This window comes from Pteropus vampyrus, unplaced genomic scaffold (genome assembly GCF_000151845.1).
Source record: "Pteropus vampyrus isolate Shadow unplaced genomic scaffold, Pvam_2.0 Scaffold256, whole genome shotgun sequence".
NCBI classification, from domain to species: domain Eukaryota; kingdom Metazoa; phylum Chordata; class Mammalia; order Chiroptera; family Pteropodidae; genus Pteropus; species Pteropus vampyrus.
Window position 1 is genome coordinate 618,150 of NW_011889037.1, and position 19,869 is coordinate 638,018.

The 19,869-nt window shown below is 61.9% G+C and overlaps 2 protein-coding genes across 10 annotated transcripts in view; both read left to right on the forward strand.

The window, feature by feature from the left end:
- NRBP2 (nuclear receptor binding protein 2) overlaps window positions 1-2,768 on the forward strand; it is a 5,213-nt gene extending 2,445 nt beyond the window's left edge. Inside the window, exons 5-12 of the mRNA XM_023520286.1 lie at window positions 371-600; window positions 710-812; window positions 923-973; window positions 1,048-1,183; window positions 2,124-2,177; window positions 2,258-2,321; window positions 2,424-2,479; window positions 2,565-2,768. Coding sequence (XP_023376054.1) covers window positions 371-600; window positions 710-812; window positions 923-973; window positions 1,048-1,183; window positions 2,124-2,177; window positions 2,258-2,321; window positions 2,424-2,479; window positions 2,565-2,633 — 763 coding nt within the window. The 3' untranslated portion in view covers window positions 2,634-2,768. The remainder of the gene's footprint in view (window positions 1-370; window positions 601-709; window positions 813-922; window positions 974-1,047; window positions 1,184-2,123; window positions 2,178-2,257; window positions 2,322-2,423; window positions 2,480-2,564) is intronic.
- Window positions 2,769-7,472: 4,704 nt separating this feature from the next.
- On the forward strand, window positions 7,473-19,301 carry PUF60 (poly(U) binding splicing factor 60). Of its 9 annotated transcripts, none has more exons than XM_011374894.2 (12): window positions 7,475-7,631; window positions 11,820-11,900; window positions 13,980-14,075; window positions 14,187-14,276; window positions 15,141-15,191; window positions 17,229-17,390; window positions 17,470-17,562; window positions 17,668-17,881; window positions 17,961-18,151; window positions 18,285-18,420; window positions 18,580-18,815; window positions 18,890-19,301. In XM_011374894.2, exons 1-12 carry the CDS (start codon window positions 7,608-7,610, stop codon window positions 19,187-19,189), a joined length of 1,674 nt encoding a protein of 557 aa, XP_011373196.1. In that variant the 5' UTR covers window positions 7,475-7,607; the 3' UTR covers window positions 19,190-19,301. The 9 variants fall into 9 exon arrangements, with proteins under 9 accessions (XP_011373200.1, XP_011373202.1, XP_011373196.1 ...); XM_011374895.2 differs by having other exon boundaries at window positions 7,485-7,631; window positions 11,823-11,900; XM_023520277.1 differs by lacking the exon at window positions 7,475-7,631 and adding an exon at window positions 7,956-7,971.
- The last annotated feature ends 568 nt before the right edge of the window (window positions 19,302-19,869 follow it).

The window sequence follows — 19,869 nt, forward strand, 5'->3', positions numbered from 1 at the left end:
GGGCAAGTATGGGGGTGGTGGCAGGGACCCTTCAAGGTCATCTCCGGAGTTGGGCCTGAGCCGGGGCAACTAGAAGAGGGGCGGGCTGTGGTAGGTGGGTTTGTGCTGAGCCACGTGACCTCTAGGGCCCTGGACTGCTCTGACGGCACACTGCCAGCCCCAGGGCTGCAGTGTAGACTTCATCTGTGACTTAGGGATGACAACACCGACCCCCTCTACCCCAGGACGTCTACGAAGGTTGTGGGAGGTAGAGCACGGGAAGTTCTGGGCCCAGAGCCTGACAGTCCTGTTGGTAGGACCAGGTCCCGACTGGGCTGCTATCAGGAGGCTCCTCCCTCTGCACATTCCTGCATGAGGCGCCCTGGGAATGATGGGACCCTTGGGGTCTGGGGACTTCCCGTGCTCACCTGTGGGCCCAGAGCAGAGCGCCTCCAGCTCCTGCAGCCGCCTGCTTCTCCATGCTGCAGGAGTTCATCCTCTGCTGCCTGGCCCGCGACCCTGCCCGCCGGCCCTCCGCCCACAGCCTGCTCTTCCACCGCGTGCTCTTCGAGGTTCACTCGCTGAAGCTCCTGGCGGCTCATTGCTTCATCCAGCACCAGTGTGAGGGCCGCGGCCCAGGGCGTGCCAAGGCCTAGGCTCGGGATGAGGGCGGGGACTTCGGGACCTAGGGCTCAGGGTCCGCCAGCCTGAGTGCTCCTATGGCCTGCAGACCTCATGCCTGAGAACGTGGTGGAGGAGAAGACCAAGTCGACGGACCCGCACGCAGTCCTGGCGGAGATCCCCCGGCCCTCCCGGCCCCCGCTGCAGTGGAGGTGAGAGGCCCGCCCCCCAGAGACCGCCCCTCTCCACACGGCCAGCCCCCCCCTCAGTCCTGCGGGATTTGCTGGCCAGCACCCTCATGTGCTTCTCATGCCCGTGCCAGGTACTCAGAGGTCTCGTGCTTGGAGTTGGACAAATTCCTGGAGGATGTCAGGTAAGAGCTGGCATGAGGTCGGGGAACAGTGGCTGCCAGGCCCGAGCCCCCAGCCACCCCTGGCCTGCCCCCAGAAACGGGATATACCCACTGATGAACTTCGCTGCTGCTCGGCCTTTGGGGCTGCCCCGCGTGCTGGCCCCACCTCCAGAGGAGGCCCAGAAGGCCAAGACCCCAACGCCAGAACCTTTTGACTCAGAGACCAGAAAGGTGAGCCCCCATCCCACTGCATCTCGGCAGCCCACCACCTAGAGGGGTGGTCTCAGGGGCTTTGAATCCCCCAGCCCTGCTCTCCTCCAGGCCGCCAGAGACCAGGTCCTGGATGACCACTCTGCGGGGGTTGGGGGGAGAGCAAGCTGGGATACCCGCTTTCCGAGAGGCTCCTTGCCCCCGATGCTGCTGCTTGTCCCCATACACATTGCTCCCTGACTCCGCCTGCTCCAGGTAGCCTTTGTCTGGTACTCTGGTGTCCCCCCAGGCCTCTCTGATCCCACGACCTTGGCTTGCTGACTCCCTGACACTTACGTCCCGGTGTCTCCTCCGAGGCCTCCCGCAACATGTTTTCTGCAACCTCTCCTCCTGCAAGGCTCCGTCCTGGCTAGGGCCTCCCTCTCTCCCTTTCTATGTCCACCCGCTGGGTTCCGGAAGCTCTGACTTTGGGTGGGCGCACGGCCTGCACCCTGATCTGCGCCACCTCCATTCCCCACCTGGATGCTACACCAGTCCCCCACCTGGCCTCCTTCCTCCCGGCGTCCCTCCAGACTGCAGCCAGGATTCACGCTGTAATGGCCAGAGCCATCCAGAGAGACCGCGGGGCCCGGTCTGACCCCCAGGCGCTCTGAGGCCTAGTCCTGCTTCCGCTCTGTCGCTTCCCTGCTGACCTGGCTCTTCCCCGGTTCCCACGGCTCCCTCCTTGTTCCAGTGTTTCCACCTGGGAATCCCCCACTCAACCTTCAGACCCAGCATCTGAGAGTTTCCCTCAGCAGTCTGGGCGGCTGCCAGTGAGGTGCCCTTTCCAGGCTCCCCTCGGAGACTGTCCCCACACCCAGTGTTTACTGTTCCTTCCGGGCCCCTTTGAGGCACCTCTGCTCTGGCCCCTTGGCTGCCGAGTGTGAGCCCTGTGGGTGACCTTGGGCCCTGCCACCCACAGGTGATCCAGATGCAGTGTAGCCTGGAGAGAAGTGAGGACAAGGCGCGCTGGCACGTGAGCCGGGCTCCGGGCTGGGGGGCGGGGTGGGGGCGGGGGCGGCCCCTGGAGCCGACCTTGCCCTCCCGCCTCCGCAGCTCACTCTGCTTCTGGTGCTGGAGGACCGGCTGCACCGGCAGCTCACCTACGACCTCCTCCCAAGTATGCTGGGCAGGGACCCTGGGTGGGGACCCTGGGCTGGGCTGGCCAGGCAGCGGTGGCCTCACGCCTCGCCCCACGCCCCTGCCCGTGTCCCCGCCGCAGCTGACAGCGCGCAGGACCTTGCAGCTGAGCTGGTGCACTACGGCTTCGTCCACGAGGTGTGCAGGCCGCGCAAGCTGGGCGGGGAGGGCGGAGGGTAGGCCGTGCCCCTCCGTCCCCCCACGCCTCCTTCGTGCCCTGCAGGAAGACCGGGCCAAGCTGGCCACCTTCTTGGACAGTGCCCTCCTCAAGCACCGTGGGGCTCAGCCGTGACGTGCCCGGCCCCCTCCCGTGTAGGGAGGCCGGGGGCCAAGTGTCAGGGACCAGGGCCTGCCCTCCGCCTGCCGGCCTGGAGGCCAAGAATCAAACGCCTGCCAGTGAGGAACCTCTACCCTGCACAGCTGCCAAGAGTCCCTGGGGGTGAGGGTGGTGGGCTGGGCCCACAAGGGCGGGGTGGGGGGAGCCATCCCGGGGTGGGGGGGCAGCTGGTCAGGCCCCACTTGTAACTCACTGGTCCTCCCCGTATCCTCCATCTCCTGGCCGAAAGTCCCGGCCCACACCAGGTCGTCTGGTCAGTGGCTGAGCCCTGCGCACGGGGGCGGCCACCCTGTAGGGAGCCACAGCTGGGGGAGTCAGCCCTGGACAGATGGACAGACATCTGCTGAGGGCAGTGCCCCACCCTGGGTGGTACCCAGACACAAATAGGGAGGCCCCGCCTCCAGGCGATGGTGAAACACCTGTAGGTGTCAGACACGGTGCTGGGCGCTGGGCAGGGCCAGGACCTGATGGGAGAAACAGACGGCAGGACGCTCCAAGAAGGCCCTGTCGCCAGCACCACGTGGCTCTGCACCCCGTCCAGTGTCCAGCACACTTGTCCTGGAGCCCCGCTCCAGCTGCGCTTCTCTGAAGCCAGCACCCGCCTCCTCCCCAGACGCTCCCCTGGCCCCCGCAGCCCCTCCAAAGGGCTCTTTTCTCTCCGCATTCCCTGGAGGGCTGGGGTCATGCGTCCTTCCTGCTCCTCCCAAGCTTACCACCCACCCCAGTGACCTTCGCCTCCTCTTAGGGCAGACCCCCCACCGCGGGTCCTGAGGACAGCGGCTCCCAGCTCCCAGTCTCCCCCGCTCAACTCCCTCCTGCCCCCCACCCTCTGTTGCCCTGTCCTCGATTCTCTTGGATCCCTTCCATTTTCAAATTTAAATATTCTTAAACATTTTAGATTGCATGTATAAATTTAGTGCATTCAGGGCTCTTTTAAAGCATTTTAAATGCCAAACCGAGAAAGCTCACCACTGTATTAATTCTCTGTTGCTGCTATAAGAATTAACCACAAACGTAGTGGCTTAAAACAACATAGATTTATTCTAGTTCTGTAGATCAGAAGTCTGGCACAGGTCTCAGCAGACTGAAATCCAGGCGTTAGCCAGGCTGCATTCCTTTCTGCAGGTTCTAGGGGAGAGTCTCCTTCCTGCTCTGCCGGGCTGGTTGTTGACTTGCAGGTGTCAGCTGCTGCGCTCCGCACTGGGCAGAGATCCATTTCCTTGCAGGGGTAGGGCCAAGGTCCCCAGTTACTCGCCTGTGGTAATCTGAAGGCCCTTCTCAGCTTCTAGGGGCTGCCACATTCCTTGGCTCACGGCCCTGTCCTCCATCTTTAAAGCCAGCAACGGCGGGTGGAGTCTATCTCATCAACCGTGTGTCTGGTTTTCTGCAGCCAGAGAAGCTTCATGTGATTAGGCCGAGTCCATCGGGGTGGGTAATCCAGGACGGTCTCCCGATCTCCAGGTCCTGTTGCCATGTGAAGTCCCATTCCCAGGTTCTGGGGTCAGGGCATGGACTTTGGGGTGTCCTCAGTCCACCTACCACACCACATCACCCTAACCAAAACCCAAGACAAAACAGACTCACCGAGGCACATCAAATAAACTACATGTACAAAGGTAGTAACTCTCAAGTTATAGTAAACATTTCAATACTCCTTATAAACTTATTCAAGTGCTCACACTTTCAGCCTAAGGTTACAAGTCTGAAATAACTTCCAGGCCTAGTTGTTAATCCTGATCCTGAGCCGTGTGGCTCTGCGTCCTCTGAAACAGTTTGAGTGTCAAACACGTGATGGGCTGGACCAGTGATTAAACTGAACTCAGGAGTGCGGCCTCTGCTGCTGCTTCATTTAATCAGGACGATACTGAGGTTTCCATGTTAACTTTTACCTTTTTAAAGCTACATACATACTATTTGAAAAGTGGAATTTCTTTTTGGGCCAATAATAAATAAATAATAAATGCAGTCTCCCGCCCTCATCCTTTCCAAATTTAATCTCTTAACCGTTTCTTCAGGCATTTAGTATCTGTGTTTCACAAACCACACACATGCTTTTACTGTTTTTTTTTTTTTATTATTAGTTTTTCTACATTAGGTGACTCCTGCTGGCATCCTTCAGGGGGAGGGGGACGGTTTGCTGGCCTCGGTCCCCTGACCCAGCATCATCCCAGGCGATGAGTATTATTACGGCTTCATTCCCACGGGTCTTAGCAGAGAACAAGGTGTCCTAGGATTATATTTGCATTCTTGCACAACTTTTTGTTTTCCCTGGAGTTAATAATTGCCTTTGTTTGTTTAGTTTTCTGTACACATCTCAATTCATCCTTAGAGTCTCCTGCAGAAGGGTGAGCCTCCCCTCAGTACTTGGGATTCGTTGCATAGTTGACTGTTCCGTTTCATCCGTTCCTGGAGTCTCCACCATGTGGCTCTGCCCCAGGCTGCTTGCTCTTGGGCCTCTGGTGAGCTGTCAGCATGGGTTACTCCTCGGTTAGCATCTTGGAGCAGCTCTGGTCTCCGGATCCCATACTTCTCTCTTATTTGCCGTTTGAGGAAGAATAACCTCCAAGTTTCCTGGGAGAGGACGCGGGGAAAGTCATGGAGTCCGCCTGTTTGTCCTTGTACTCTCATATCTGCTTGTCCGTTTAGCTAGGTTGAAAATGATTTCTTGCCAAGATATTAAGGGATTATCATTTTCTTCTAGTCCCAAAAAACTCCTGTGCCTGAGTCTGACCCTTTGTCCGTCTGCCTGTCTTTCTCTCCCCTTCAGCTCTAGAAACTTTTCTTTACTTTTTTGTTGATTACTCATTCTCTGAAACTCATTGTTTAGATATTAGACTTAACCTTTGAGAGGTGCAATCGTAATGGCTAAGGGCCACTACATTTGCAGGCTCTAGAGCCATCCTGCGGCCTCCGACTACGTGATATTGGTCTGTGCCTCCACTTTGTCATCTGTAAACAATGGGGATAATAGTGGTACCCACACCAGGGGCTGTCGTAAGGATCACATGAGGTGATGTGTGGAGTGAGGACAGTGCCCGACCACAAGCATTCTGAATGCCACATCACACGTCAAACTTCACAAGGGAAGCTGCCACCAGAGCGTGCTTGTGCAATCCCCGTCCCCTTGTGATAGAGGCGAGCCGATCCCGGCCTACCCGCCACCGTGGTCCATTCCTGTTATGGAGGCCTCTGAGGAGCCAGATGAGTTCCAGGCACTGAGGGGACTGACCAGGGCGATTATGACTGTTTCCTAGCTATCTGGCGCTGTTATACATTCATCTTTATCTTTAAATGCTTCTATTGAATTATTCATTTTCTTCTCGTATTTTTTTCATTTGTAAGCTCTTTCTCAGTAGCTGAATGTTCTTTACGGCCCCTTGTTCTTGTTTTTGGATGCAACATCTTCCAGTATATCTGAGGATGTGATTTTAACTTTTCTTCTTGCTTTATTGTCTCTATTCCTTTCCTTTATTGTCTTTTTCCTTTGGCTCAAGTGTCTGGTGATCCTAGACTGCCAGTTGCATTTAAGAGTGAGATGTTCTCAGTGAGGGGAGGGGCTTGTTGCCTGGTGAGGCCGGGCAGGGGGATCGAGCCAGGCCAGTCTCCTGAGCCCTGGGAGCTGCTGCAGAGGGGAATGATCCTCTCTGAGGGGAGCAGGTGGCACATGCTGGGGGCACCTGGAGCCAGGGGAGGAGGGGTAGGAAGGGCAGGGACCTCACTCACTCTTCCATTTTCGGAACAGAAGCCTGCCCTGGTGACCAGCCCTCAGAGCACCTGTGCTGGAGCTCACCTCCCAGCCATTGCGGGGAGGGAGTGAAGTCCGGGGTCTCCCCGTTTCTTAACTGCACTTCCATGCATGATCCCTCGGACACTGACCCGCAGCCTGCGGAAGCAGCTCCCCTAGTCCGCGCCCCTCTGGCTCCACAATATTCCACCTCTTCGTCTTCATGGGTTTTTGCGCTTATAAAATCCTTTCCCCGTCATTTTAGAGGGCAGGGAGGTGAGGAAAATGTTCTGCATGTTTAACTAGCTGGGTCTGTTTCATCGTACTCTCACAGGATTGAGGAGACCTGCCTAGCCCCGGAGGCACTTTGTTGCCTCAGGCAGGCCGAAGTTGCCGGGCTGACAGCCTCGGGGTCCCGGGGACCCATGTGGTTTCTTCTCCGGTCAGGGTCTCGGGACTGGGTGTGGCATGTGGCAGAACTCCAGGGAAGCTCCACGCCGAGATAGAGGCCTTGAGCCTTGAAGAATTAGTTCGGGGCCTGAGGGACTCTGCGTGCATGCAAGTCTGTCTCTGGTTGCAGTTCCACCGACTGTACGTGATTGAGTCTGCGACACCATCTTTTTAAGATGCACTAGTGTTTTATGAGTCACTAGGGAATAAAATATGTTGCCAACTAAATGAGGACACGCCATCCATTGGCAGGCGCGACCTGACTTCTGAGATGTGAGGATGCAAAAAAGATGTATTTCAAGATCGACTCCGAAACGGGGCGATGGTGTGTCATCTCCCTCAACTTGATCGTTTGGGCAGATGGGACCACTTCGGCCCTGGTGGGAATCAGGCCGTTCTCTGTCCTTCCCTTGGGGTGCGAGCGCGGGGACAGCACCTACGTTTCTCTGAGGAGGAGGCAGAGAAATAGAGCGGCGGCCATTAGAGGAAGGGGGACAAAGCGAGAGACAGCCGACGGGACCGAGCCTCGGGGTCCTTGGCGGGCGGCGCGCGCCCGCACGGCCCCGCCCCATCCTCCTAGGCTCCGCCCCTCCCGCCCCGGAAGCGCGTTACTCTCTCCTTCCACGTCGCTGGGAAGGGACCGTTCATCGCGATAGTTCCGTTTTCCCTGGGCCTTTCCGCCAGCACCCACATCGCGCGAGACCGCAGAAGGAGCGGGAGCGTGTGGTGCGCGCCGCGGCCGCGACGGACGCAAGATGGCGACGGCGACCATCGCTCTCGTAAGTGAGCTCCTAGTGAAGGCTGGCCTCCGCTCGGCTGGCGGGAGTGGGCTCCTGCCCGGCCGCCAAGGGCCCCCTACGGGGGCGCGACTGTCGCTTGCGGGCCCCGGGGTCCTCGGCCGCGTGAGGCGGGGCGGGCTCGAGGCGGGGGCCGGGTCGCGGCCGCAGCTTCCGGTCCGCGGGCTGTAGCTTCCGGCGGCGGACGCGGGAGGGCCCGGGGCGCGTCCTGGGGGCCGTGCGGCGCGCCGAGCCCGGCTCCTTCGTGGGCGGCCCGCCAGGCCCCGGCGAGCCACGGCCTCCGGGCGGATCCAGGCGGCCGTCGTTCCCTTCTGCCGAAGGGGTGCGCTGGTGGTCCCAGCTGGAAGGCGGGGCTCCTGGCACTGATGGCGTCTCTCCTTCCGCCTGGGTGAAGGGGCTGCCGGGCGTGCGTGCAGGGACCGGGCCCGGTGGGGAAGGCAGACTTGGTTCCAGGCATCCACAGGCGTGGGCCCGCTCCCTGCTGGTGCCCGGCTAGCAGGGACTCCGTCCTGTCATCCCCGCGCCGGAAGGGAAGCACGCGCGCTTTCCTCACACGTTTCTTGAGTAATTATTTTGTCCCAAGCGCTGTGCGAGGACTCGTGGACACAGTGGGGAACCAGAGACAGTCCCTGCCCGGTTCGGGATCTGATGGGCACCGCAGACCAGTTTCCACCCAGAGTGCGCTGTGCTGGGTGCTCCAGGGAGCCGTGCTGCGGGTGGCATGGAACCGCTCGGTGCCCTGCTGAGTACTCACCTCCCTCCCAGCCCCGTGCAGTGATGCTCACTGACGGAGGACCCTGCTCCCACAACACCTCCTTGTCGCATTCTGCCTGGCTCTTCTTCCTCCCCACCGGTGTCCTGTAACCGACTCCCCTCCTGGGACCTCTACAGTGGCGCTTCATCTCCATTTATCTGCCATCCTTTGCCCAGCCCGCACGCAGAGTGCTGCAGTGAGGTCTGCTGGAGAAGACACCTTTCTCAGGAGGCTAGAGGCTGGGCCGATAGGGGAGACATTGGACGGTCAGGAAGTGGCCGGGCCCTGCGCTGCGGGCTGACAGCCACTGAGGGAGCTGGACCTGTCTTCCTGGAGCGGAAACTGACTCCCACAGGGAGAGAGGCCCCCGCTTGTGAGGGGGCCCGTGCGTGATGACCAGCTAACTTCACTGTCCTTTTTTCACTGTGTCCTTCCTTTTGAAGCCACAGGAGCAAGTAACCTTCGTGAGGGGAAAGGTAGAAAAGAGGCGAGGGTTGAGGACTTGGTGACTGTCCCAGGCAGCAGTCAGAGTTGGATGGTGAGGGAGAGGGAGGCTTGGAGACAGGGATGGAGACTCCTGGGAGGAGGCCAGTGAGATTGGAGGCCTCGTCTCCCCGACCACCTGCGGAGCACAGGGTGCTGCAGAGTGCAGCCCCCAGCACCCACCAAGGCCTGGTGCAGCCACTAAACCCAGGCCTTGGTGGGTGCTGGGGGCTGCACTCTGCAGCACCCTGTGCTCATGGGGTTTTCGACTGGGGTGTTCGTTGCCAATCCAAGTGCTCTCAGGTGGTCGGCGTATGTGTGTGTTCATGGGAGTGTGTGAACTGTTAAGGCCCCGGCTTCCCACATCAGACTCCAGGAGTGAGGCCCCGTCTGTTCCTGCTCTGACCTTTCGAATGGACCGGTGTCCGGACGGGTTGCCTGCCTCCGTGCCGTCCTAGTAGGGCGTAGCGAGAGCCTGTGCTCTGTCTTGTGGTCCATGCGTGCTGAGCCACGCTGGCTGCCGTCCTAAGCTGTGGCTTCAGTTCTTGTGGGAGGTGGGAAGGGGTGGCAGTCGAGTTGACTGAGGGAAGGACACTGGAAGATGCAGAAGTGCCTCTTCTCACTTGGACATACCTCCTAGCTGGTGGTCGCAGCAACAGGCCACAGCCCCCCCTAGCGGGGGTGTGGTCTTCTGGATGCTTTGTGCATCCGACTCACTGCTCCATTGTTCATCTTCCTCTGGCAGCGGGGGTCACTCCCACTTGGCACCATCATCCTTTGGTTCCATCTTGCAGAAGCACTGGGACCCTGTCCCCTCCCCAAGGGCACAGTTGCTCTCTCCTTTGGGCCCCAGCCTGCATGTCATGGCCGAGTACACCGCGTCGTTCCTTTCTTCTTGGTGCTCGTTAGTGCTGCAGGTGTGCTCCACAGTGCCCAGCACCAAGCCTGGCCATGCAGTAGACAGCATGGCCCCGGGTGAGAGACTGACCGGGTGGCAGGCAGCGGTGCTGTCTGAGGCCTGGACTCCGCTGTGGGAGCAGCACTGACGGCCCCTGACCGTTGGCTTGCTTGCCATGCACAGGGACTCCTCAAAGGATGCACCGGGGGCGACTTGCTGGGCTGGCATGCCGGCCCTAGGAGTCAGGCCTGAACTCAGCTGGAAGCCTGGGGGCGTGCAGGGATTCCTTCCTTTTTCTGGGCCGTGGTGGACATAGTCCTCTTGACCCTGGCCTGTTGACCAGCAGCAGGGCTGGAGTTTGAGTCTCAGAATCGTGGGGCTGCACCGCCGCCCCAAGGGGGCTTCTCACCCCTCGAGGCAGTGTTGCCTTGTGCTGGGCCACTTTGTGACTGCAAAGTCGTTGCCCAGAGGTGATCACCTGTGATGATAAGTGAGTTTTTCTCCAAGCTCTCTGCCGTCTGCTCACATCAGTGGACCAGGCCCTTCGATTCTGCCGTGGGTGGGGCGGGGCATCCTGGGTCGGGTCCCTGCTGGTTGGACTGTTCTGAGACTGTTCTGCTCTCGGCGCTGACCTAGTACCTGTGGTGGCTGTTACAGTAACTTGGGAGAGCGGGACCGTGTTTATAAACGTGCCCTCGCATTGGCCCTGTCGCCAGGGGTCTAGAGGCTGAATTGCTTCTGCAGACCTGAAATGGGCCTTGCCGTGGGCCTTGAGAGGCCGCCTCTGTTCTGGGTGTGCTCTGGGAGCCACCAGGGGACTTAGGGTGAAATCAGACTGACTTGTCCCCAGCTCTCTGCACCCACTGGGTGGGACCCACGTCACAAGGCTCCCCTCTTCCTGACGCTCTCAAGGGCAGCACTTTGAGTCAGCGGTGCCCGTTTCAGAGCAGCTCCAGGTCTGGTGCGGGCAGGGCTAGGTTGGCCAGGGCTCCAGTGCCCGCTGGCCATGTCTCCAGTGTGCAGCCAGGCTTGTCCTGCTGCCCCTTCTTTGAGGCTAGAGTGCCCGAGACACGCTCTGGCTGAGTCAGCCAAGCCTCCAGCTCTGTGCACAGGGCTCCCAAGGGTGGGCATGGCTGTTCCCTGTGTTCTTAGATGTCTGTGGGTCTCATCTTGAGCTGGCAGCTGGGTGAGAGCATTCTGCTCTAGGTTGTGACTGTGCGACCTTGGAGAAGGAGGAGTGGGTCTCGGGTCCCTTCACCAAAGCTCCTAACCCCGTGGCATGGCCCACCTCGTGCCTGTGGCCTGTCTCTGCCCTGCTGCCCCGTGAAGCCCTGCTGGGCGCTGGGTCTTTCATCATCCGTGTGCAGCAGCGCTCCGTGCTCCTCTGGATGGGGGTCGGGGTGTGGCCCAGCTCTCGACACCCCTCCTCGAAGTTGGACAGCCCTTCGCGGGGCGGGGGGGGGGGAGGGACGCATGCATGTGCACACGCCTGCCCGGCACTCAGAGGTGACCCTCCTTGGAGGGGTGTTCAGGAGGGGCCTGGGGCCCAGGCACGGCCAGAGCCTGCGGAAGGCACTGGACCGAAGCTGCGCTGTGGGCCGGCCCAGGTGGGTGCGCAGGGTGCCAGAGAGTGCCCCGGGTCCTGCTGGCGGGAAGGGGACTGAGCTCTAGGACCTCAGCCGTGTGGCCAGAGGGCCACCGAGACCCAGGAGAGGCTGTCTTTCTTTGGCTCTCTACCCTGTCCCTTCCTGGGGATTCACTCTCCAACTGGGGGCTGCCCCAGACTGCTGTGGTTTCTGCTGGGCCAGCCCCTCACGGCAGGCCCTGGGCAGCTGCAGGTGTGCCAGAGGAATGGGCAGGGTGGGTGGGGCAGTGTCAGGAGTGTTCGGGGGGCCAAGCCAGAGCTGGCGCCCTCTTGTGCCCCTGCCCAGCCTCCTTTGCTCATCGTGAAGAGCTCAGCCCTTAGGGAGGACGAGAGGGTCTGGGAGGGTGGGCCTTGTGACTGCTCCTTACAGCGTCTCCTTCCTGCCTGCAGCAGGTCAATGGCCAGCAAGGAGGGGGGTCCGAGCCGGCGGCGGCGGTGGTGGCAGCGGGAGACAAGTGGAAACCACCACAGGTACTGACCTTAAGCATCCTCGCCCTCAGGCCCGCCTGTCTGCCCGCCTGCCCACCTGCCCGCCTGCCCGCGTGTCCCCGGGCCCAGAGAGACCTGGCTGGGGGTGGAGCAGTAGGAGCCCCATGGCCTCTTCTCTGCGTCCGGGCAGAGGCGCCCGTCCTGCTCCCTCACCACCCAGCCTCAGGCCTGGCTTCAGCCTCCTGCCCCTGGCTCTCCCCTTAGCATCCACCGTGCGTGTGTGGGGGGCTGCGGTCTCGTGTGTCTTCAGACACAGGCCGAGGGTCAGGTGAGGCCTGAGCTCCAGGTGGTGGAGCTCTGAGCTCTTGGTGCCACGCAGAAGTGCGGGGTGCCATTCCAGGTTCCAGAAGGTTCCAGAAGGTGTGGGGTGTTGTTAAGAGCCAGTCATACGGACTTTCATTTGATTTCTGATGTCAAGGCGACAAAGCAGAGCAGTGTGAGAGTCGGAGCACAGGGCTGGGTGAACTGGCTGCGCTTCCGGGTGGGTGTGGGCACGGCTCGTCCTGCTCCGGCGCCCCGCCCGGTGGAGTGGGCCTGGGCCTGAGTGATAGCGTTCTTTGTGCTTCTCCATGGCAGGGCCTGCCTCTAGAGGGTTCCAGCGGGGCTCGAGCGTCTGGGGGCCCGTTGAGGCTGGGCCCTCCTCTGGGTCCCCCTGCCACCCGAATACTTGGGGAGGGGCTTGGTGTGCAGCCTGGATCCTAGGGAATTACGGGGGCTGAAGCTGATGGGCAAGGGGACCAAGGGAGTCGCGCCAGCCAGCCCTCCCCAGCTGGCTATCCAGCCAGCCCCTGATGGATGGGTGAAGGCCCTTTTGTTTACCAAGACAAAGAAGAGATTGAATCGTTTCTAAGGGGCTGAAAGGGGGTTGGCGTAGATGACCAGGGTGGCAGCCTGCTCTAGTGAGCAGCCCCTCACCCTCGGGGCTTTTCTCCCACCCAGAACTGGGCTTGGGGCCAGCTGGGGAACAGAGAGGACGAGAGCCCCCTGGGGACAGACAGGGCTGCCCGGGGTGGGACCTCCTGGGCTTCCTGCCCTTCCCCCGTGCTGTCAGGACGGTGCTTCTTGGGGTTTGGGTCAGTGGACCCCTTCCTGACTCCTTTGTACCTCCGTCTTTGTCTGTCACTGTTGTGTTGGGGACCCTGTGTTCTTCTCTGCCATCCCTCCCAAGGCTGTGTGCCGGGGGCTGCATAACACTCTGGAGGGCCAGCGGCCTCTCCTTGCATCTGCTGCGTAGCTTTAGGCCCCTCGAGCTGGTGGACAGGCGGGTGTGCTCTGACTCCTGGCACCCGCACTCTCCTTCGTCTGGTGGCCATGCGTCTCTTCTGCTACCCGGCTATATCCTTCTTCCTGCAAGCAGCAGAGAAATGAATTTTAACAGAAAGAATGTGAATGTAACAGTAGCATCTGCTCTGGTCTGTGGTGGGCTCTGACTGCTGCTCTCCCAAAGCATCTCATGGTCCCTGTGTCTGCCTTGCTGGCTGCTGCCCTACCCTGCGATCCCTCCATGGCTAGTCAGCTCCTGGCTTCTCCCCTGGGGGCTGAGCACACCCTGGCCATCGTCTCGGCTTTGGGCGCTGTGTGCAGGCTGGAGGCCCTTCCCCACATGGTCTCCTCCGGGGTCCCTGGGACTCCTCCCAGCAGGGAGCTGCGTGTGGCCACGGTCGGGGCTATGAGAAGGGCTGGGGGCCTGGGCGCCAGGCAGTTGGAGTGAGGAGTCCTGGACCATCCAGGGTCGCGTGGGACGGTGGTTCTGGAGTCTGGTTGGCCACGAGGGCTGGGCCCCTCCTGCTGCTTGCCACCTGTCTTGATGGCTCCTGAGGATGCCATTGCTGCCTGGCCCCTAAAGCTGCTCCAGGTTGGCCCAGGGCCCCCGAGGTGCCTGCCTGCCTGCCTTAGCGCGTGTCCTGATCGTGGGTCCTGGGGGAGACAGCCCGTCTGTCCCCGGTGATGCTCGGTGGGCTGTGTGCTGTCATAGTGGGCGGCGGGTGCGGTGGCATTCCCGGGGCCACGTGAGGGAGGTCCTGAGCTTGTTCTCAATGATCCCCTGCTCCCCACCACCAGGGGACAGACCCCATGAAGATGGAGAACGGGCAGAGCACAGCCGCAAAGCTGGGGCTGCCTCCCCTGACGCCCGAGCAGCAGGAGGCCCTCCAGAAGGTGAGAGTGTACCTCCCGGGGCGCTGGGGCTGGGAGCCGCCGGTTGGGTGGAGGAAGGCCCGTCTCCCCGCAGGCTGGGCGCCCAGTGCTCCTCACCGCCTTCTCCCGCAGGCCAAGAAGTATGCCATGGAGCAGAGCATCAAGAGCGTCCTGGTGAAGCAGACCATCGCGCACCAGCAGCAGCAGCTCACCAACCTACAGGTGAGCCGCCCGGCCTGCCCTGCCTCCCTCCCCGCCACCTCTGCCTTCTCTTCCTCCTCCTGTGCCTGCGGCGTCCCCACCAGGTGTTGTGGTCTCGGTCTCTCAAGGACTCCTTCTTGGGACGCCTGGGTTCCTCCCTGAGCCACGCGTGGCCCAGCCTTACCTGCCTGCTGAGCGCCCATGGCCCCTCCCTGCCCCTCTCTGTAGCCCTGCCCGCCCCCGAGCCGGCTCCTCTTCTCGGACTTCAGGCTGTTGACTCAGGTTGCCCCGCGCCCGTGTCCCCGGCTGCACAGCCGATGGTGCAGCGTGTAGGGGCGTTCCTCCCTGCCCCCGGGGCCTGGGCGCCGCGCTCAGGCTCCCACCCCTGCAGTGAGTCCAGACCACTTGGGCTGGGGCCCAAGGCTGAGAGGACAGGCTGGGGGCGCCTCTGTGGGGCCCTGCTCTAGACCTGTGGCCAGAGGCTGCTACGGCTGTGGGGACGGGAGCAGGGCAAGGCCCAAAGGTGCCTGGGCCTTGAGCCCCCACCCCCTGCCCAGCCCAGCCCTCAGACAGCCATGCTGCCCGGCGATGCCCCGGCCGTTCCCAGGCTCCGTCCGTGCCCCTCCTCTTCTTGCTCCTCCTCCCTTCCCTTCCCTTCCTTCCGCCCCGCCGGCCAGGCTGCGGGGCGGGGCACCAGGGCTCTGAGGCCCCCCTGGGCAGGTGCTGGCAGCCAGGCAGCCAGCCCTCGGCCGGCAGAGTGGGAAGGCAGGTGGGCCTCCTTGGCAGGGCGGGGACTCCGGGCCTGCCGCTGTCTGCGTGAGGTGTGACGAGAGCGGGAGACTGCTCGGCTCCAACAGACTGAACTCTGTCTTTACTGTCTTTCAGATGGCAGCAGTGACAATGGGCTTTGGAGATCCTCTCTCACCTTTGCAATCGGTCAATAGAAATGCTCACTTCTTCCGGGGCTCATGTCCTTAGTCAGGGCTAGAGGGGGGCAGTGCAGCCCGCGTGCTGGGGACCTTGCTCCCCTAGCCGGCCCTGCCCGCCAGCTCGGACGAGCGCAGCAGAGCGCCAGGCGTGGCGGGGCCAGTGGTGTGGGCGGGCACCCACCGGGACCGTCCCGGGGAGGCCTCCGTCTGCTCTGAGGGCCCACCTTAAAACTAACCGGCCAGGTAACTGCGGAGGGCAGCCGGCCAGGAGGGTAGCTGCCACGCCAGGCCCACCATACCCATGCCGCCTGCACTCACGGGGCGCATCGCCCAGGCCTCCAGCTCCGCCAGTCTCCAGGCTGCCTGGGCTCCTGGGTTGGGGTCAGGCCCTGAGAAGAGAGGGGTCCTAACTTGCGGCTCCATCAGACCCCGGAGGGAGGATGGATGGGGGGGGCTGGGGGCACCCGAGCAAGCGAGAGAAGGAACGGCAAGGACTCAGGCCTTGGGCCTGGCTGTCAGCAAGGCGTAGAGGCCACACAGCCAGGGAGGAGGTGGTGGCCGTGACCTGGGTTGCCTTGGGCAGAGAAGTCTGGGAAGGAGACGCTCTTCTTCCCCAAAGGCAGGCTGAGGAGGGGGCCAGGGGCCCTGGAGTGTGAGGGCAGGAACGCGGCCCTTTCTCTGGGGCCATCCCTGGGCATACTGCTCTCACGGGAGATGTGGCCCTGTCCCCAAGGGCCAGACAGACCCAGTGTCCCTTCAGAGGGTGTCTGTCTGTGGGGAGATATCAGGGGCAGGGCCTTCGGCCCACCTGCTTTTGGGGAGCCCCACTGAAGAAGAGATGTGCTCCTACCTTGGGGAACTTTGACCTGAGGGGCAGGTGGTTTCATGTCTGGGGTACCTAGTGTGAGAGGGGATGTGGTTCCACCTTTGGGGTCCTTGGTCTCAACAGGGAGCCTGAGGCCTGTTTGTCGGGAGCCCAGTTTGAGGAGGGGGACTCCCATTTGGGGGGAATTCCTACTTTGGGGGAACTGTGGACCTTTTTTATTCTCCTCTCTGAGGAGTGGGGAGGCCTGGCCTATATTAGGCTAGCTGGTGGCTTACAGAGGGAAATCGGCCTCGGTTGTGGGGACCTCTGTGAGGGTGAGGGGAGCCCCTGTTGGTGGAGGCTAGAGTTGGCCCCATCATCTTTGCCTGCCCTGGGCTTGTGGGCTCCTCCCAGTGGCCCTCCGCATGTGGCTCTGGGAACCGCCTCCCTGGCACATCGTGTGTGAGGTGGCAGGAAAGGGAGCCCATTCCTGAGGGCACGGGGAGGTCGCTAAGCATGATGGCCCAGCTCACCCCAGTGCAGAGGCAGCGTCTGTTCTGGGCCAGCCGGGCCTGTCACCTCCTAATGCTCCCTGGACCTGGGCCTCCTGGGCTGTGGGCGTGGGCCCCAGACAGCTCTTCGCGAGCGGTTCAAGGCATGGGGGCCTGAGAGCGCTGGGCCCCCTGCCAAGATGGCCCTGCACTGTGGCTGTTCTTCACTCTGTCTCCAGGGAGCCCCCATCTGGGCTCCTGACCTCCCCCGGGGTCTCTTCTGGGCGGTAGCTGCCCTGTCTTCTGCCCCCCTCTTGCCTCCACACCAGTGGGTTTCCAGCTTGGACGGCTCCCCTCCCTCTTCCGTCGGAACACTTGGCAGGACCCTGGGAGGGTCTCCCAGCCCAGCCCGGGATACTGGCCTCCAGGCTGGAGGGCGGGCTGGATGGGAGGGCACACGGCCCTGCCTCCTGACCACCTGTCAGCCTTGCTGCCAGTTTGCCTGGGACCTGGTTGGACCAGAGCATGTCCATGTCCTGCCTTTGGGCCTGGCTCTCCTTCCTGGGGGTAGGGTCCTGCCGACCCTCGCCACCCTGACTGCTAGGGCTGAGCACGCACCATGCTGCTGCGTGGGGAGCCCTCACCACAGCGGAGTTGGGTGGGTGGGCCAGGAGGGGAGCGGGCTGCCCAGCCTCCTGCCACCTCGTCACAAGCCAGTGGCTCTCTCTCCCCTTGTGTCCTGCTCCAGATGGCAGCTCAGCGGCAGCGGGCACTGGCCATCATGTGCCGGGTCTACGTGGGCTCTATCTACTATGAGCTGGGCGAGGACACCATTCGCCAGGCCTTCGCCCCCTTCGGGCCCATCAAGAGCATCGACATGTCCTGGGACTCTGTCACTATGAAGCACAAGGTGAGGTTTGGCCCGTCCCGCCCTAGCCCCCTCCCCTGCCCTGGGTCCTCCGGGCCTCACGGCGCTTCCCTGTGTCCAGGGCTTCGCCTTTGTGGAGTATGAGGTCCCCGAAGCCGCTCAGCTGGCCTTGGAGCAGATGAACTCGGTGATGCTGGGAGGCAGGAACATTAAGGTGAGGCCGAAGTGGCGCCTGCGCACTCTGTCTAGTCACCCTCCGGAAGCCCACGGTGGCCAAGCCAGGCTGACTGGAGCTCTTGGTCCCTTGCCTCTCCTCTAGGTGGGCAGGCCCAGCAACATAGGGCAGGCACAGCCCATCATAGACCAGCTGGCTGAGGAGGCACGAGCCTTCAACCGTATCTACGTGGCTTCCGTGCACCAGGATCTCTCGGATGACGACATCAAAAGCGTGTTTGAGGCCTTTGGCAAGATCAAGTCTTGCACACTGGCCCGGGACCCCACAACTGGAAAGCACAAGGGCTACGGCTTCATCGGTAAGCTTGGGGAGGCGGAGGCGGGGCCAGGGCTCACCCAGCACCGTGGCTGGCCCTCACTGCTGCTCCTGCTCTGCAGAGTACGAGAAGGCCCAATCGTCTCAGGATGCCGTGTCTTCCATGAACCTCTTTGACCTGGGTGGCCAGTATTTGCGGGTGGGCAAGGCCGTCACACCCCCCATGCCCCTGCTTACACCTGCCACACCTGGAGGCCTCCCGCCAGCTGCTGCTGTGGCCGCAGCTGCAGCCACAGCCAAGATTACGGCTCAGGTGAGGGCTGGTTCCGTTGTATAGGTTTGATTGTGGGTAACAGGTGCCCAGTACTTTAGACACTGACTGACTAACCAGGTGGTATTGAGGCAGCCAGCCTGGAAACTGAGTGTGCTGGCCTTCTGGGTTGCAGGAAGCAGTAGCCGGAGCAGCGGTGCTGGGTACCCTTGCCACGCCTGGACTGGTATCCCCTGCGCTAACTCTGGCCCAGCCTCTGGGGGCTTTGCCCCAGGCTGTCATGGCTGCCCAGGCCCCAGGAGTCATAACAGGTGAGCCTAGGTGGATCAGGCTTCCCTTTCTGCTAACCTGTTCTCCAGGCATGGCTGTTGGCACCCAAGGTGGGCCAGCCATGGCTGAGCAGCGCTGTGCTCCTTCCTGGGAAGGACAGGTTGGGGGAATGATGGCTGGACCTGGTGGGTTTCTTGCAGGCGTGACCCCAGCCCGGCCTCCCATTCCGGTCACCATCCCCTCCGTGGGAGTGGTGAACCCCATTCTGGCTAGCCCTCCAACGCTGGGTCTGCTAGAGCCCAAGAAGGAGAAGGAGGAGGAGGAGCTGTTTCCGGAGTCTGAGCGGCCGGAGATGCTGAGCGAGCAGGAGCACATGAGCATCTCGGGCAGCAGTGCCCGCCACATGGTGATGCAGAAGCTGCTCCGCAAGCAGGAGGTGGGTGCAGGGCCATAGGGAGCGGGTGGGGCGGGCAGCCCTGCTCTCACGGTACTCAGCTGTCCCCCCAACAGTCCACAGTGATGGTTCTGCGCAACATGGTGGACCCCAAGGACATCGACGATGACCTGGAGGGGGAGGTGACCGAGGAGTGTGGCAAGTTTGGTGCTGTCAACCGTGTCATCATCTACCAGGAGAAGCAGGGCGAGGAGGAGGATGCAGAGATAATCGTCAAGATTTTTGTGGAGTTTTCCATGGCCTCGGAGACTCACAAGGCCATCCAGGCCCTCAATGGGCGCTGGTTCGCTGGCCGCAAGGTTGTGGCAGAAGTGTATGACCAGGAGCGTTTTGATAACAGTGACCTCTCTGCGTGACCTTGGCCCCATTCCTGGACTTGTACTTGCTTCCTCGGTTTTATAGTGATTCAGTGGTGTTTCGGGCCGCGCATGCGCATAAAGGTGCAGGTGCTGTTGGCCCTGAACCCGTGTGGCATTGGTCCTTTGCTTATTGGCTCCGCAGCCTAGCCTGTGGGAAGGGGCGGGGCAGGTAATGGGGAGCATTGTGGGGGGAGGCAGTCACTGGGCCCAGCAGGGCTGATTTGATTTCATCCTGCCAGTGGCCCGCGGAGCACACACCCCGACAGAGGCAGGGTGGGGGTGGCAGCTGGGTGAGGCTCTAATGCTTTGTGGGGTCCTCACTGTGAATGGGTATAGCTGGGAGAAAGCAGCCCCAGGGCACTTTAAGGCCATCAATTATGAAATCCCGGAGCCCTGCTTCAGGGAGCCCACGTCCCGGTGGAAGAGGAGGCGGTGGATCGCGTGGTCCCCGGGCTAGCGCCGGGGAGGGTTCGGGCGGAGCGGGAGAAAGCCTCGGTCACGCGCCCGGTGCGGCGTTGACCTCGGGGACTTCAGCTCCCATGGTGCCCTGCGCTGAGGGCGGGAGCCGGGCTTCCCAGCAGGCTGTGCGCGGGGCCGCTACGGGCCCTCGGAGGAGCGGGCGGCGCGCGGCTTTGTGGGGCTTGCAGTCCCGGCGACGAGGGCGGGCCTCGGCTTCC